General features: G+C 40.7%; 1 protein-coding gene across 5 annotated transcripts in view; it reads right to left on the reverse strand.

The window, feature by feature from the left end:
- The window catches only part of PHEX (phosphate regulating endopeptidase X-linked), a 210,125-nt gene that overhangs the window by 37,837 nt on the left and 153,511 nt on the right, over window positions 1-18,777 (reverse strand). For all 5 annotated transcript variants that reach the window (XM_072818317.1, XM_072818316.1, XM_072818315.1 and 2 more), the window contains one exon: window positions 14,113-14,171. In XM_072818317.1, the coding sequence (XP_072674418.1) occupies window positions 14,113-14,171 (59 nt within the window). The remainder of the gene's footprint in view (window positions 1-14,112; window positions 14,172-18,777) is intronic.

Consider the following 18,777-nt stretch of genomic DNA (forward strand, 5'->3'; position numbering starts at 1 on the left):
CCCAACAAACAAAAGTCCAGGACCAGGTGGCTTCACAGGAAAATTCTACCAAACATTTAAAGAAGAACGAATTAAAAAGAAGAAGAAGAAGAAGAAGAACGAACTATTCTTCTCAAACTATTCCAAAAAATAGAAAAGGTAGGAAAACTTCCAAATTCATTCTATGAAGCCAGCATTATCCTAATACCAAAACCAGATAAAGACACCACTAAAAAAAAAAGAGAACTGCAGGCCAATATCCCTGATGAACACAGATACAAAAATCTTCAATAAAATACTAGCAAACTGAATTCAACAATAAACAAAAAATAATTCACTGGGATCCCTGCGTGGCGCAGCGGTTTGGCGCCTGCCTTTGGCCCAGGGCACGATCCTGGAGACCCGGGATCGAATCCCACGTCGGGCTCCCGGTGCATGGAGCCTGCTTCTCCCTCTGCCTGTGTCTCTGCCTCTCTCTCTCTCTCTGTGTGTGTGACTATCATAAATTAAAAAAATAATAATAATAATTCACCATGATCAAGTGAATTATTTCTGGGTTACAAGGGTGTTTCAATATTTGCAAATCAGCATGATACATCACATCAATAAGAGAAAGGATAAGCAGCATATGATCATTTTAATAGATACAAAGAAAGCATTTGACAAAGCACAACATCCATTCATGATAAAAATCCTCAACAAAAGTAAATTTGGAAGAAACACACCTCAACATAATAAAGGCCATCTATGAAAAACCAATAGCTATCATCCTTCTTAATGGTAAGAAACTGAGAGCTTTTTGCTAAAGATCAGAACCACGACAGGGATGTCCACTCTCACCACTTCTATTTAACATAGTACTGGAAGTCCTAGCCTCAGCAATCAGACAACAAAAAGAAATAAAAGGCATCCATATTGGTAAGGAGAAGTAAAATGTTCACTGTTTGCAGATGACATGATACTCTACATAGAAAACGTGAAAGACTCCACCAAAAAACTGCTAGAACTGATAAACAAATTTAGTAAAGTTGCAGAATACAAATTCAATGTACAGAAATCCATTGCATTTCAATATGACAATAATGGAGCAGCAGAAAGAGAAATTAAGAAAACAATCTCATTTACAATTGCACCAAAAATAATAAGTTCCCTAGAAATAAACCTAACTGAAGAGGTGTAAGACCTGTACTCTGAAAACTGTAAAACTCTGATGAAAGAAACTGAAGAGGACACAAAGAAATGGAAAGACAGCCCATGCTCATGGATTGGAAGAACAAATATTGTTAAAATGTCTATGCTCCCCAAAGCAGTCTACACATTGAATGTAATCTCTATGAAAATACCATCAGCATTTTTCACAAAGCTATAAAAACCCACCCTACGATCGGTATGGGACCACAAAAGACCCCGAATAGCCACAGGAATCTGGGGGGAGGGAGAAGCAAACCTGGAGGCATCACAATTCCAGACTTGAAGTTATATTACAAAGCTGTAGTCATCAAAACAGTATGGTACTGGCACAAAAACAGAAACGTAGATCAGTGGAACAGAATAGAAAATCCAGAAATAAATCCACAACTATATGGCTAATTAACCTCTGACACAGCGGGGCAGAAGATGCAATGGGAAAGGACAGCCTATTCAACAAATGGTTCTGGGAAAACTGGACAGCTACATGCAAAAGAAGGAAACTGGGCCACTTTCGTACATCATACACAAAAATAAATTCAAAATGGATGAAAGACCTAAAGGTGAGACCTGCAACCAGAAAAATCCTAGAAGAGAGCACAGGCAGGCAGTAACCTCTCTGACATCAGCCATTACAAGTTCTTTCTACATATGTCTCCTGAGGCAAGAGATGTAAAAGCAAAAATAAACTACTGGGACATCAAAATAAAAGAGCTCCTGCACAGCAAAGGAAACAATCAACCAAACTAAAAGACAACCTATGGGATGGGAGAAGATATTTACAAATGACATAGCTGATCAAAGGTTTGGATTCAAAATCTATAAAGAATTTACACAACTCAACACCCGAAAAACAAATCATCCAATTAAAAAATGGGCAGAAGACATGAACAGACATTTCTCCAAAGAAGACACCCAGGTGGCCAACAGACACATGAAAAGATGCTCAACATCACTGACCAGGGAAATACAAATCAAAACTATAATGACCTATCACCTCACACGTGTCAGAATGGCTAAAATCAACAAGACAAGAAACAATAGGTGTTGGTGAGGATACAGAGAAAAAGGAATCCTGACGCACTGTTGGTGGGAATGTAAACTGGTGCAGCCACTGTGGAACACAGTATGGAGGTTCCTCAAAAAGTTAAAAATAGAGCTACCCTACGATCCGGCAATTGCACTACTGGGGATTTATCCAAAGGATACAAAAATACTGATTTGAAGGTGTGCATGCACCCTGATGTCTACAGCAGCATTATCTACAACAGCCAAATTATGGCAACAGCCCAAATGTCCATCAGCTGATTAAATGGGTAAAGAAGAGGTGATATATATATGATATATAGTGGAATATTATCCAGCCATAAAAAGAATGAAATCTTGCCACTTGCAATGACGTGGATAGAGCCAGAGAGTATAATGCTAAGTGAAATAAGTCATTGAGAGAAAAGACAAAGACCATATGATTTCACTCATATGTGGAATTTAAGAAACAAAGCAAATGAGCAAAGGAAAAAAATAAGAGAGGGAGGCCAACTAAGAAACAGACTCTCAGCTCTAGAGAACAAACTGCTGGTCAGCAGAGGGGAGGGAGTGGGGAGGATGGGTGAAACAAGTGAGGGGATGAAGGAGGGCACTTGTCCTAATGAGCACCAGGTGATGTATGGAAGTACAGAATCACTATATTGTACACCTGAAACTAATAGTACACTGTATGTGAACTAACTGGAATTAGAATAAAAACAATATTTTTGCTGGGAAAAAAATTTTAGCTAAAAATTTTCTAGATTTTTCTACAATAAATATTAACTACTTTTGTAATAAGGGTAAAAGACTACTGTTTCTTTCAAGAGAAGACAAGTGAGATTGTGAGCACCAAGATAAATTAGTGAACTTTCTCCCTGGCTTCCCATCCCCCATCAGCATGGCACTGTGCCAGCTGCCCGGGGCCTCACTCTGGCTCAGAGCCAGGTCACCTGCAGGGAGCGTCCCACTCACACCCCACCTCTTTCATCAGACTGCCCCTGACAACCATGCCATGCTTTCTGCTACCAGCCCTACAGGGAAGCTGCAGTCCTGTGTCTGGAAGCAGCATTTGTCCTGCCCCATAAGTATGTTTTCAGAAGTTCTCTGCAGGTGGCAAATGTGTCTCCCTCTAGGCATTGGTCCTGGGACTCACCACAGTAACAGGAACGCCATGAGATTGCAGGGCTTTCCAGGTGAGGGCACCTTTGTCCTCCAGTGCCAGTACCCAGAATGCCATTCTTAGCTGCCTCCTTGGTCAGGCCTCAGTGCCAGGGCTGAGGGTGGGGTAGGGGGTGGCTGAGAACAGACTATCTTAGGAACTCCAGAGTCCTTGACTAGACCAGGGCGAGAACGTCTTAAAATAATTGTAGCAGGTGTCCCACAACCTTGCTAATTGCATCACCTGGCAATTTTGCAACCTATTCTAAGTTTGTTTATGGCAACTTTGGCTCATTTAACCAAACTTCTTAAATCTCATAGTAAATTTTATGAAGTAAAACCTTTTTGGAGTACATGTAAATATTCTTTTTAAGGTAGCTTATGGCGTCTCTTAAATAACACCTGTTCCACTCTACCCAAATCCAAGGATGCACAGAGATTATGGGCACAGCTAAAGGGCCTGCAGAGAGCAGCCGCCTTTGAGGCACTGGTAATAAACTGCTGCTCCAAGGCCACAGCCCATTGGGACGTGGCATTGGCAGGACCTGGGAACCATCTGACCCTCACTTCCTAGCTGTCCTCACATCTTGTAGTGTCTTATACTCTCATACTAGACGGAAACAATCTTCCCACCACATGGGTGAGGGTATGACATAATGAGGATATACCTCTAACATATCTATTATGCTCTTACCCTTTTCAGAGTGTGTTCACATGTCTCATTTCATGTAATTCTCACTTTTCTTATGTAGTACCAAATAGCATGGGGTGAAGATTAAGAACATGCAATCACAGACACTGGGTTATATTCCCAACTCTGCCATTTACTAGTTGTGTGGTCTCTGGGAAGTTACTTAGCCTGTCTGAGCCTTAATTTCCTTTTCTTTTTTTTTTTTAATTTCCTTTTCTGTAAAATGGGCCCACAAGGCCAAGCTTATGGAGCTACTGTGAAGATTGGAGGTAACATATGTTAAAGTCTCTATCACAAGGCTTGGCATATTAACAGCTCTTGGTGAAGAGGAACTGCAGAGAACAATCATAGTCTCCATTTTATGGGAGTCCTTGCAAGCATCGACGGATAAGTTAGGAAACCAGCCCCTGTATTACTGCCACATGGTTACCGGAAGCAATCTTTTGGGATTTAACTTATCCACTCCCTACTCTCATCATTGTCACTGCCTAAATTTAGACCCTCTCCATCCTTCTCTTGAACTATCTGCCAAAATCCTAAGCAGTCTAAGTGATCTCAATCTTTTCCCTCTCCAAAGGATGCCATGAGATTTAAGACAAAGGAAACAAAATTTAAATGTCTTGCTTCCCAAAGAAGATGAGACTAGCTCCCTGTGGCCTGTTTCTCAGAGTGGCTTACAAGGCCCTCGTCTACCTCTTCCATGTGTCATCTCCCACCATCTTCTCCCCCATATGCAGCCTATACCCCAGCATCTGTGCCCATCTCACCATCCTAGGGATCTTCTTTGCCAGGCTGGGCTGTCACCTTTGCACCACCAGCCCTCCTTCCTGCGTGGCCCAACCTCCCTTATTTGCCTAGAAAATGTCTTTTTTTCCTTTCAATACCTATTCAAACGTCATTGTCAAGGGATTGTAAAGGGATCTCAACTCCCCCAGATTAGTTACCCCTCCTCTGCGGCTCCCACAACAGCAGAAGGCACACCCTTCTGCTGTACACTCACCATGTCTTATAAATGACTGGCCACACTTCTGTCTCTCCCAATTTCTTGAAAGTAAGGACTCTTAACAGCTAAGATTTATTAAATACCTACTAAAAACCAGCCTTTCACTTACTGTATATCCATTATCTCCTTTCATCTTTATGACAACTCTACATGACAGTCACTTCACTACTATTACCTCTATTTTACAGGTAATTATACTGAGGCTTAAAGATGTTAAGTCACTTGCTGAAGGTTGCAAGTTATTAGTGGCCAAGCCAGGATTCAAAATCATAGTCCACACTCTTAACTACCACAGTATACTACAGCATACAACCTAGCAGCAAACTCAGGATCTAGCAAGTTGTAGTGTCTCTGTTAGTTCTCTCTTGATGAATAACAAAATATTCCAAAACATAGTGGCTCCAAACAACAAACACTATCTCACAGTTTCTCAGACTCAGGAATTTAAAAACATCTTATATGGGTGATCCATCTCAGGGGTTCTCATGAAGTTGTTGTCAAGATGCCAGCTTTGGCTGTGGTCGTCTGAAGGCTTGGCTGGGCTGGAGAATCTGCTTCCAAGATGGTGTGCATACATGGTACTGGTTATGGGCAGGAGGCCTCCGGTTCTTCACCTGTGGACCTCTCCACCAGCTTCTTGAGCAACCTCATGACATCCTTGCTGGCTTCCTTCCAGGGTGACCCATCCAAGAGAGCAAGGCAGAGGCCACAATGTCTTTTATGAGCCAGCCTCGAAAGTCAGACTCCATCATTTCCACAGTATCCTATTAGTTACAAGAGTCAGCTTTATTCAGTGTTAGAGGGGACTACTCAATATTGTGAATGTCAAGAAGAAGAATCATTGTGGGATCCACAAATACTAAGGGAATAAACGGGAAAAATTCCTAAGAATTGCTATGAGTGTCAGAGTCTCTTCCAGATAATGCGAAATTTGGATTCGTTGATTACTTCAGTTTCCTCCCTTTTACCTCCAAAACCATGGAAGATTATTCCCAAATTGTCCCCAAACAGAGTGTCAAATGGATTCAAGGCTTCTCTTTCATTAAATTCTGCTAGAGGCCACGGTGAGTATTTGCTAACTTGGCTTCTACTTGATGGTTTTAGGCAGAGTCAACAGAGTATAAGAAATTCTCTTAGTTTGAAATATAATCATTTCCTTAACAGCAAAACAAATCTATGTTTGATTTCAGGATTAAAACTATAGTTTGATGCCAGCATAAGCCCAGCCTCTGGTCAAAGGCTTATCTTCTTCAGCAGAATGTCTGTGATTAAACTCGGAGTAACCAAATCCCTTGTGTATTACAACAAAGATAATAGTATCATTGGTTTTAGCCCTTAGTCCTTGCTTGTTTTCAAGCCAAGATTTTATTTGCTTAAAATAATTCCTTAATATGATTTAAGACATATGAAGATAAAAACTAACATTGAAATGAAGCATTTTACAGATACACATTGATACTGAATACAACAAATGAATTTTATTCAAAAGACCAGTCTGTGTTAGTAGAAATGAAAGCCAAACAAGAGCTGTTCACTCTACCACCCTTTCACCCCTAGTACCACAACCTGATTCGATCCAAAGTAGTTTGTAAACTGGGTCAGAATACTCTTCAAGTCTCCCTGGATGCCAAGTACTTGCAGTGCTCTACACCAGGGGCTGGCAAACTACAGCCCATGTAAATAGTTTTACTAAAAACACAGCCATGACTATTTGTTTATGAACCATCTATGGCTGCAGTGGCAAAGGTGAGAACTGACAATAGAGAATGTATGGCTTGCAAAGGCAAAAACATTTACTATTTGGCCCTTTACAGAAAAAGTTCACCAATCCCTGGTCTACACCTCTGGAGGTTTGGCCTGATGTAAGCTATTATAAGCCCAAAAAAGTGTACGCATGTTATACGTTGTTATAAAAATTTCTATGGGGGGAGTGAGTGTTACTGTTTACATATCATATCCATATAGTAATAGCACAAATTTTAATGGTGGAACACAATGAGACTCTACACTTGTATCACCCCTGCGACCACCAATCGCACATTTCCCAAATCAGGAAAATGTTTCCGGTGCCCCCTCACAGCCAATATCCCCAACAGGGGCAACTATTGTTTTCAATTCCATCACTTAGATTCAGTTGCCTCTTCCTGAACTTTTTATGACTGGAACCATACAGTGTTTCGCTGAGCATTAAGTCAGCGGCATTCTTACAGATTGTAGCATGGAGCAGTTTACTCTTCCTTGCTGTGTAATATTCAATCATATGAATATACCACAATCTATCTACCTATTCTTTTCATGGACATTAGGCTCTTTCCAGGTTTTTGCTATTATGAACAAAGCCCCTATGAACACTCGATGTTCACGTGCTTTGGTGGGCACCCAGATTGACATACTTTATGAAGAGTGGAATTTCGGGGTAACAGGAAGTATCAACAAACTGCCAAACAGGTTTCCACATTGGTTGTACTTTTAAAAATACATATAAAATACTGCCTGAATTTAAAAGTCCTTTGAGAGGGGCACCTGGGTGGCTCAGTGGTTGAGCACCTGCCTTCGGCTCAGGGCGTGATCCTGGAGTCCCGGGATCAAGTCCCACAATGGGCTCCCTGCATGCACCCTGCTTCTCCCTCTGCCTGTGTCTCTCATGAATAAATAAATAAAACTTTTTAAAAAATAAAATAAAATAAAAGTCCTTTGAGAGCCCAAGTCCAAAATCTGCACCACCACCATCACCACCCCCCGCCAGTTTTCACAGCTGTTCATCCTAGGGATTCTGGGCGTGCTGGTTTTATTTATTTATTTATTTATTTATTTATTTATTTATTTATTTATTCATTCATTCATTCATTCATTCATTCATTCATTCATTTATGCATGCTGGTTTTGGATACACAAACCCTCACCCCAGTGATGTGCTAGCACTTTTCAAATTCATCTTGTTCCATCCTCACCAAAAATGCTAGGTAACCTCAGTGTCGGGCAGAAGAGGATAACAAGGGCCAGGGCCATACAAGTAAGTCAACGGCACACAAGGTTGGCCCTGTTTCCCCACAGTGAGTAGGAAGACCACTCGTGCAGTTATCACAAAGCTGGGAAAGCACAAGCCTAGGCGACAATAACCCCAGATCCTTGTTGTCCTCTTTAACCACCTTATTGGTTCAAACATTAAATTCTGCAACAGCTCCTCTGCAGAACTCCTCCTGTAGCGGGGCTGAGGTCATTATTATGTTACACCGCACTCTGTGTCTGAAGACACTGCTACCCAGCTTGACGAGGGTAGAAAAATAAGAAGCTCCACCACCCTGCAAAATTCGAACACTGAAATATGGCCACAGGTCATAGGGTTTCAGACAAAGGCATGAGTTTGCAAGCAAACAAAAACCAAACAAAACCAAAACCAAACCTATAGGCTCTTGTATTTCCTACTCAAGTCTCTACTGTGAGCGGAAGCAGACGTAAGTGGCATAAATCAGAAAATGATAACGGGAACTGAATGAAATTCTCATAAATCACGTTACTAAGTATAGTTACATCTTAGATGTGAAACTCAATTAAACAGATGGCCACATGCTGTCAGAATCAGCCCCTAATCAATAAAGATGTTCATTTCAGAAAATTACCTCAATTTTTCACTTCTTCAGTGAAGGAAAAAGAAGGCAGTTGGGGGTGTGGGCAGGGCCGGGGTGGGGGCGGATAGTGCCAGGAAACCCAGTGGGGAAATGTCTAAAAAGGAACTCCACCTGTCTTAATTTGTAGTCCAGAAAATCAGAGGGGAGAGAGAGAGAGAGAGAGAGAGAGAGAGAGAGAGAGAGTCACCCAAAGGATTCCTTGTCATCTTGGCTGGGAATGTAATTTACAATGAGAGCAAGCACTGGTCATTAGGAAAATAGAAACAGCTTGAATCTCTTAATTAAAACACTGCTTTAAATTGTTCATTTCAAACCCCTCTGTTCATGAGCTTTCCAGAAACCACTGGGTTACCCTGAAAGGGCTACTTCTACAGTAAATCTGTGATAGGATCAGCTCTTTCCAGACAAGAAAAAGGCTGAGCAGGGGTGAATTCCAGAGGCAGAATATTTTTAGGGATACTTAAATCCCCAAAGCAGCCATAAGCATTCACTGACATTAGAAAGTGAGTGTGGGAAGAATCTGTGAACAATCTATCTCGATGCCACTAGATTGGGGAAACAAAGTCTACCAATGCCAAGAGGTGATAAAAATAAGAGATGATGAAAACACTCCTGTACTCTGGAATACTCTTTGCCACCCATCCAGTGTTATCTGCTAAAGTTGAGCATTTGCATGCCCTACAGGCCGGTAATTCCACTCCTAGTATATACACCATAAACATTCGTCTCAGGGGACATGTACAAGAATATTCACAGCAGCAACACACTCTTCATAATAGCAAAACCCTGGGTGGGAGAACACATAGGTCTGTCGACAGATAAAGTCTGTAGTATAGGTAAATAATCTGAGGTACAGTCAAGCAATGGAACATTATACAGCAGGGAAAATGAAGATCCCATTGCCACATGCTACATGGTTGAATCTTAACAACATGTAGATTAAAAAAATGAAGTTGCTTTAGATTGCATGCAGTATGATAACATTTTATTATGCTATAAAAATAAGTAAAAATAAACTAATGGTTTAACACTTATTTTAAAAAGAAAAAACCATAAACATGATGATCAGAAAAGTAGTTACCTCTATGGTGAACAAGATGAATGGGATAGGGAGAAGCATGGACAGATGCAGCGATTTTGGGAATGTTCTAGTTCTTGGCTGGGTGGTAGGTTCAGAGGAATATAATTTATATGTTTTAACATGTTATATATATTCTTCGGCATGTACCAAATATTACATAATAAGACATTTTCTTTTAAAGTAGATAAGCACTGAGGGGGGCACTTGACGGGATGAGTACTGGGTGTTATGCTATATGTTGGCAAATCGAACTCCAATAAAAAATATACAAAAATAAATTAAATAAATAAATAAATAAACCCATAGGAGCCAGTCTAGTTGAAAAAATAAAATAAAATAATAAAATAAAATAAAATAAAATAAAATAAAATAAAATAAAATAAAACAAAATAAAATAAAATAGATAATCTAGTCCAAATCCAGGAAGCTTCTGGACCCAGTTCTACGTTGGGCCCAATTTGACTCCTGCTGGTTTCTAGACTCTGTCTGGAAGACAGCCCCTAACAGAAAAGCTGGGGAGCTGAGATTCAGGCTAAGAGACAGACTTATCCATCAGCTCCAGAAACAGAGAGAACACATTAGCTCAAGGAGCTCAGCAGGCATCGGCTTCAATAATGAAAAGCAAGTTGAGGAGCAGGGTGATGCAAGATTCTGGCAGCAAACCCACAAGAGCTCCTCATGGTCAAAGCTGAACACGTTGAGCAACGAAATAGAAGATGATAGCATTGGATTAGAATCCACAGAATAAAATAAATATCCACGAGTAAATGGACAGTCCCTTCCTTACAACAGAATTCACATTAATATAAATGGAAGGAAAGAAATGGAAATCTACAGTGAGCAAACAGTGCAGGGACACTTGCTACATACAAGTTTTACTAATGGATGCTCAAATCAGTGAGTGAAAGACTGGGGAGAAACAGGATACAAATGGTCTCAGAGACATAGTTCCCAAGATATTTGCCACCTAATCAGTCCAGGGGAATAGCAACTTTATGGTGGGGCAACCCAGCAGAAACCACCTTCTCCACGTGATCAAGGGTAACATCACATCACCAGCACTAAGACACACAGCATAAACCTGATGATATTGATGCACAGTGGAGGGCACAACGTCACTTCCGCGACATTCATGCCCCAAATGTATTAATAAACTCCAGTCCAATCATGCAAAAACACTAGACAGGCACAAATTAAGGGACCTCCCACAAAATAACTGACCAGTACTCTTCAAAGCTGTCAAAGTCGTGAAAGACAAGAAAGACTAGAGAAATATTTTACTCTGTAGGAGGCTAAGAAGAAATGACTAAATGTAATGTGGGATCTTGATAGGATTCTGAAACCAAAAAAGAACATGAGTGCAAAACTAGTGGCATTTCAGTAAGGCCTTGAGTGTAGTTAATGGCGTTATACCAACGTTAGTTTTCTGGTTCTGATGTTGCTCTAGAGTTATATGTTGTTGGGGTGGTTGGCTGAAGGATATGTGAAAACTCTGTGTTCTAGTTTTGTCACTTTTTAGTAAGTTTAAAGGAATTTAAAATAAAAAATGGGGGAGGGGGCGCCTGGGGGAGGTCGGTCCATTAAACATCTGCCTTTGGCTCAGGTCACGATCCCAGGGTGTTGAGATGGAGCCCTACATCGGGCTCCCTGCTCAGTAGGGAGTCTGCTTCTCCCTTTGCCCCTCCCCCCCACTCACGTGTACTCTTTCTCTCAAATAAATAAATAAAATCTTTCAAAAGTAAAATAAATAAAAAGTGGGGGTTTTTAAGAGAAAAGGACAATCTAAAGAATCTTCTATTCCTCAATAGATTATTCCAACTAATATTATAATTCATATATAATTTTTATTATAAATAACAGTTAAAATTAAAATCTCAAATATCTTGAGGCACCTGGGTGGCTCAGTCAGTTAAGCACCTGATTCTTGATTTCATCTCAGGTCATGATCTCAGGGTTGTGAGATTGAGCCTTGTGTTGGGCTCAGTGCTGGAAATGAAACCTGCTTAAGATTTTCTCTCTCTCCCTCTCTCTCTATCCCTCCCTCCCCCATTCATTCTCTCTCTCTTTAAAAAAATAAAATAAAATCTCAAATATCTTAAGTTCTTATGTAACATATGCAGCTTAGTTCACATTTTATAACTACATCAAAACATCATGGTGCACATGTTAAATATACACACTGTCAATTAGACCTCAATAAAGCTGGAGGAGAAAATAAAGCAATGGTATTTTCATGATAATAATGAGTAATTCTATAGTAAGGAGTGACACTAAAAATATCCAAAATATGTAACAATGGATTTGGTTATACAAATTAATGTAAAAATCAAAAATTACCACCATCTGCTTGTTTTTCTTCTCTTCCTTATGCTCTCAGACCAGTCCTTCAGAGACTGCCTTTCTCAAAAGTGGCCACAGGAGGGCGACTCTAACGAGCTACGCCTGCTGGGAGTTGGCAGCCACAGCTCTGAAGCTGTCCTCTGTGGCCTGGGAGTCCTGCTAGGATGAGGGCCAGCAGAGAGGCTCTATGGAGGGTAAGGCAGGGTGCCTCACTGAGAAGGTTGCATTCAAGCCAAGATCTAAAGGATATAGGAGCACGAACCATGCAGATCACTTGGGGAATTTTTGAAGGCAGAGAGCCCCTGGTATAAATGCTTGGAGACAAGAATCTCATGTCCAAGAACAGGCAAGAAGCCAGTGTGGCTGGAACAGAGGTCAGATCTGCAGCAGTAAGAGGCCTAAGGGCCATTACAAGTGATCTGGCTTTTATTCTGAATGAGAAGGGAAGCTCATAACTGGTTCTGAGCAATGGGGGGAACTGACATGATTGTAAATCAACTTAAAATGGCTGCAATATTCTTATATTTAGAACAGATTGAAGGGGAATTGGGACAGAAGCAGGGAGGCCAGCGAGGAAGCTCTGACAGGTAACCAGTGAGGAGGATGGGGGCCTGTGGCCAAGGGTGGCAAGTCATAATTTATAAGTTCCATCACCCACATTCAATGAAGTGCACTGAGATAGGCTTAAAACCATGAGATTAGAACATCATCCCCAAGCAAGGGAGTGAAGATCAAGACCAGAAGAGGTGCAGGAGGGACAAGAAGCCAGCAAGGACTGGAGCAGGGGCGGCACACTCACCCCACCACAGGTCACTGCCAACCTGAACTCAAATGTTTGTCGTTCCCATGAATGTCTTCGTACTTTCACTACAATAGGATACACCTCTAGACAATATATACAAGTGTTTTGCACGCTCTTCCACTTCTGAATACGGTATCACACTCGGCATCTTTTCCCCAGTTGTTTTTTTCCCCACGCAACCAATATTTGTGAACTTTATCTGTGTAAATACATATTGCTCCAGGTCATTCATTATTCACAGCTATCTGGAATTCCTTTGGGTGAACACGGCACATTTGAGTCACATTCCGGCAGAGGGACACATAGGTTAGCCCCCTTGTTCTGCCATTATAAACAATAGTCTTATGAGCATTCTCACGTGGGCCTCCTCAGGTGAGACCTCTAGGGCAGCGGTTCTCAGGCTATGTCAGCCACCCGGAAGCCTTAATAAAATAGATTTCTGAGCCTCATGTCCAGGGTTTGCGAGCAACAGATCTAAGATAGAGCCCAAGAATTTGCATTCATAACAAGTTCCCCTATGATGCCATTGCTATTGGTCCCAAGACCACACTGAGAGGCACAGCACTAAGACATATGCCAGGAGTGCAAATGATAGTCACAGACACGCATGGACATCCCCAGCTTTTCTAGGTACTGCCGACTGCTCTGCAAAGCAGGTGAGCCAATTTACATTTCCACCAGCGTAAGTACGTGCTGCCAACACTTGGTGCTGCCAGATGTTTAATTTAATCTGATCTTTAATCCTTTTTTAAATTTATCATGGCATTTATAACTATCTACTCAACACAAGTAAATAAAAGTAACTTAAGACTCTCCTAGGGTCAATCGGAACATTTCCAAGCTTTTCTTTATAGACAGTCCCTCGGGTTCTGTCGTGAGCCCAGCGGTACCCACTTATTTTTCCCATCAATCCGAGAAACAGACAAATCATTTGGACAAAATCATTAAGACCATGATGAAAGAAAAGTGGAAACTTGCTCCTCTTCAGTGCCAACTGCAATGTGGTTTTATTTATTTGTAGTTTTTTTGTTTGTTTGTTTGTTTGCTCAATAAGATGAAGGGAATGAGGAAAATCAGGCATATGGGGAAAGACACTGAAACTTCCCTCATCAACATAGCTGATCACTTATGGAGGGAAATAAAGAAATCATAGTCAGGGAAGGGTTCCTTCTATTTGTACCAGGTTAACAAGGAGACAAGCCGGGTACTCACGAATCTGGTTGGTGGAGGCGCTGTAGAAGGCATTGACAGTCGTTGGATTCGTAAACCACCTGTAGAAAGAGAAGCAAATACCACCAGGCAATCATCATTATCTAGGCAGGAGAGCAGCAAGAATGAACACAATGTGGCAGGATTTATTAGCAAATAACCAGGGAACAATGGGGAAGTGGGGCACATGGCCAAATTATCACCTCAGTTTAGGGTTATTGCTCTGTTCAATGAACAATCCCATCCTAAATTGAACAGGGTTCAATGAGAATATATTAACGTGCCTGGTCATTCACTGTTACTAACTTAATGGAAAAAGTATCAGTGCTTCTGAAATAGCTTTAATGAGAAATTCTAGACTCTGAAGGGCTCTCCCCATAGACGGAAGCAGCAACAAGCTGATGTTCAGCAGACCCTGGTCAAGGAATCCATGGGACAGCTAAGTTTCTATGCTGCATCACCTCTGAACTGTCCGTTACAAGTTTTAGATTGATGACAACACAGAAGCCCATGTCAAGAGACATGATTAAAGCATAACCATGCTACCCAGGGGATGTGTCTGCTCCAGTAGAGTGTTCACTAATTTAAGCACCAAAAGATGTCATGGCTCATCCTTGCCTCTATCACTAAGTAGCTGGGTTGTGTTGGAATAGTTGCCCACCTTCTGGGGGTTTGGTTTTAGCTCTAAAATCAAGGTACTGCATTAAGAGATCTTGGGAGTACCTTCCAGCTATCAAGAGTCTACATTCCATTTGAAATGCAGAGATTACTTATATCAGGGCTTGGCAAATTTTTTTCTGTAAAGAGTCAGATGGTAAACATTTAGGCATTTTGCAGGCAAAGAAGCAAAAAATCAAAGATGTTACGTAGGTACTTGTACAGTAAGAGAAAAGCTTCCACAAAATGTTATTAATGAAATTTAAAATGTAATAACCGAGTAGAATTTTTTTAAGACAGCCTGTTAATGAGAAGAGTGGAATTCTTTTGAGGCAGAATAACATTCTGCTTAATTGGGATTTAAAGTTAGTGCTTCCTGTCTTAAATCAACTGCAAACATTTATCTCTAAAATTCACCCTGAGCTCACGGGCCGTACAAAAACAGGCATCAGCCAAGATTCAGTCCAGAAACTGCAGCATGCTGGCCCCTGACTTAGGTGCCTGTGAGTTTCCACCCTTTGTGATAAAACCCAAGTAAACTGTCTTAAGCTAAATTATTCAAAAGAAATGCATATAAATCCCCTTTCAGAACAATCCTTTTACTAGTCTATATCTAATAAAAGAAGTATGACAAGCTAATAATTTATGTCAGGCTAATATGAAATTGGTAGGAAATCCAGGTGTTGATTCTTGTTGACCCGCACATACCATCTCCCTATAAAGAAGTCTATGAATAGGTCATTCTGTTATTATCATTAGTAGTAGTAGAGGCAGCAAACATTCACTGAGCATTCACGATGCCCTAAGGACACCTTATTCCTAGGGTTTTCTTCCCCAAAGCAAATATAAGGAATTACTAACCTATCTCATGGATGAGGACAGTGAGACTTAACAAGCCTTATATACCTGTACAAGTTCTGGTCTGAACTTCAAACCCAGTTCTCTTCAGCATTATATTATACTGGAGACATTACTGGAAATCAAGAAAACAAGTGACTCCCCTAGTCTAGACTAAAACTTATACTCCTTTCCATAGATTGTGTACTCTTTTCCTTCAGATTTAGGAACAGTATTTCAATAATCCCTAATGTTTAGCAAACAAACCTGCCACCTGGTCTACTTTCTTGAGGAAACAAGTGGAGGGGAAAGCACCTCTACTGTCCTAATGTAAGGTTAAAGCTTAAAATAGGGAGATTATCCTGGATATCCAGGTGGGCCCAATCTAATCACTAGTCCTTAAATAAGCAGAGAACCTTTCTTCTGTGGCTAGAATCCCAGAGATCCAATGGAAGAAATCAGATTCCAAGAATCAAAAGGATTTGACACATTGTTGCTGGCTGAGAGGTAGGGACCATGGAGCAAGGACCAGAGAGAAACCTCGAGAAGGGAACAGTGGCTCCCAACCGACAGCCAGCAAGGAAGTAGGGATGTCAGTTCTGAAACTACCAGGTAGTGGAGCTGCCAACAGCTCAATGAGCTTGGAACAGGATTCTTCCCAGAGCGTCCAGCTATGAGCCCCGCCAGCTGACACCTTGATTCCAGCCTTATGAAACCCAGATCTGAGGTTCCAGCCAAGCCATCCTGTATTTCTGACCTACAGAACTGTGAGATAATACATTTGTGTTTTGAGTTGCTAACATGGTAATTTGTTAGAGCAACAACAGAAAATTAACACATTACCCAAAGAACCCAGTATTTCTATGTCTGAAGTTTGAGTCAAGAGGGGAGAATCCAGGTGCCTCTCAACTTGGCTTCTAAATGACCCCGGACTGAAGCATAATATTGAAAAGATGATGTGTATTCCTAGAGCTCATTCCTTTTCTTCCCCTCCCTCCCACCTCCTCCCTCCCTTTAGCAAAGAATGAACTAGGATAAGGGTCCCTGCGGGAAAAATGCTTCTAACCGCTGATGGACAAAGGTGGACAAAACAAATCAGATGGGGCCTGAAGGGGCCTCTGGAGCTTCAGCGATAATACCTAAAACATCTTCTGTCAGACACAGGATCTCACCTTTCCTGACTTCCCAGAGCTCTTGCTGCCTCTAAGGTATGTTTGGAGGCTTGATTATACCCAGAGCTGATATTAAGTGTCTGCACCAGTAGATCCTACCACTTGTGGGTGCTCATTATTTCTTCTTATTGGTCAGTGCCCATGCCAAGCTGGCCTTTAATATTTTGTCTGTCTCCCTCATTATATCCAAGTTTATTCTATATTTGGTTTTACTATTCTCTAATACAAAGCTACCTACTCCAGTTTTAATATGTGTTTGCAATTTTTTTATACTCCTCCCATTAAGAAGTGGAGTCTAAATCCCCTTCCTCTGGATTATGGGCTAGCCTTAGTGACCTGGCTCTACAACATAAAATGCATTGGAAATGACACCAAGGGACTTCCTATGCTAGACAATTAAAGGCAGTACAACCTCCCCCCAGTGTACAGACATGCTCCCTTCCCCCCTTTTTCTCAGGAACTTACTCTTTGCAGCAATTCTTGTTTTACGCCTGTAAATCTTGGAGTGTTTTGTTACGGGGCAGTAAATAAATGAAACACTGAAGACTTCGTTGTCCATAGATTAAGTTGTAACCACTGGGTGTATTGCTATATATACATCTACTTGAATAAACAAAGAGTGTCACTCGAGTGCTTTAAATTCTTCTTACCATGACTTTAGGGGGTTTCTGCGGTCTGTGTTTGGGGAAGGATTTAGTGGACAGGGTATGAAGAGGCCTCATATAAATTTCAAAAGAAAAATATATGGGGTTGTAATTATACTGGACACAGAATACACAAAAGGAGTCTAATAGTAATAATGAAATACAATTGTCTAAAGACAAAGACACTGGTACCCTGATTTCTATGGAACATACAGAATAGATATACATCAGGCTAAAGTTTTACATTTTACCTATCAACTCTTAAAGATAGTTGCAGGAATATGGAATGGCAAAACCAAAGAATATTTATTACTTTATTTCTAATATCATATAGATTATATCCTTCCCATTCCAGGCTATAGATAATGCTTTTGCAAATAAAAATAATGGGCAAAACCATAATTTGTGTTAGATATCTGTTATATTTGTACATATTTTTAAATATTTATTTATTTTTATTTATTTTAGAGAGAGAGAGAGAGCAGGGGGAGGGGCAGAGGGAGAGAGAATCCTGAAGCAGACTTCCTGCTGAGCATGGAGCCCGACTCAGGGCTCATTCCAGGACCCTGAGATCAAATCTGAGCCAGGATCAAGAGTCAGCCACTCAACCAACTGAGCCACCTAGGCACCCCATATTTTTTACATATTTTTTAAAAGATAGAGAAAGAAGATCCAGACATGTTTGGTCACAACCAAATGAGAGTGAGTTAATAGGGAAGCTGATTTAAAGTCATTTCCATAAAAAAGGAGATCCTAAGGGGAAAAAATTTTTGACTCAAGCCAAGCAATAGACTAAATCCTCTATTTTTAAGCAAGCTGATGAAGTGACAATTCTTAGAACTAACCCTAAGTGTGTACCTTCAGGGATGACCATCCAATTAATCCCATTCTTGCTAACATTTCCCAGTGCATTAGAAACTTCTTAATGCACATTAGTTCAGCTGAAATGGATTCCATGAGAATGAAAGATAAACGGTATTTATCTCCTATACCCACAAAGAAGCAAAATGTTATTTCAGGGCTTCATAGAAATATAATCACGATGTGCTATTCAAAGTAAACTAGTGTAGTGGAGCTACTCCAGAATCATTCCCACTAGATTAACTCATCAATTTTCAAAACGAAAGATGTGAATTAAAGCCAATGGATATCATGAAGCTAAAATTTCCTACGATGCCTGAAAAGGAGTGGCCCAAAATTTCTTTTAAAAAGTTGACTATCCTATCACTTTACGACACAAAGAGGACCTTAAATTTTTTAATGTTGCTATCTCTGGAATATATATATAATCTGAAGAAATAAGAATTAGTACTATTGAGGGGCATCTGAGTGGCTCAGTCAGTTAAGCATCCAACTCT

The sequence above is a fragment of the Canis lupus genome, chromosome X (assembly GCF_048164855.1).
Source record: "Canis lupus baileyi chromosome X, mCanLup2.hap1, whole genome shotgun sequence".
In the NCBI taxonomy this organism is placed as follows: Eukaryota; Metazoa; Chordata; class Mammalia; order Carnivora; family Canidae; genus Canis; species Canis lupus.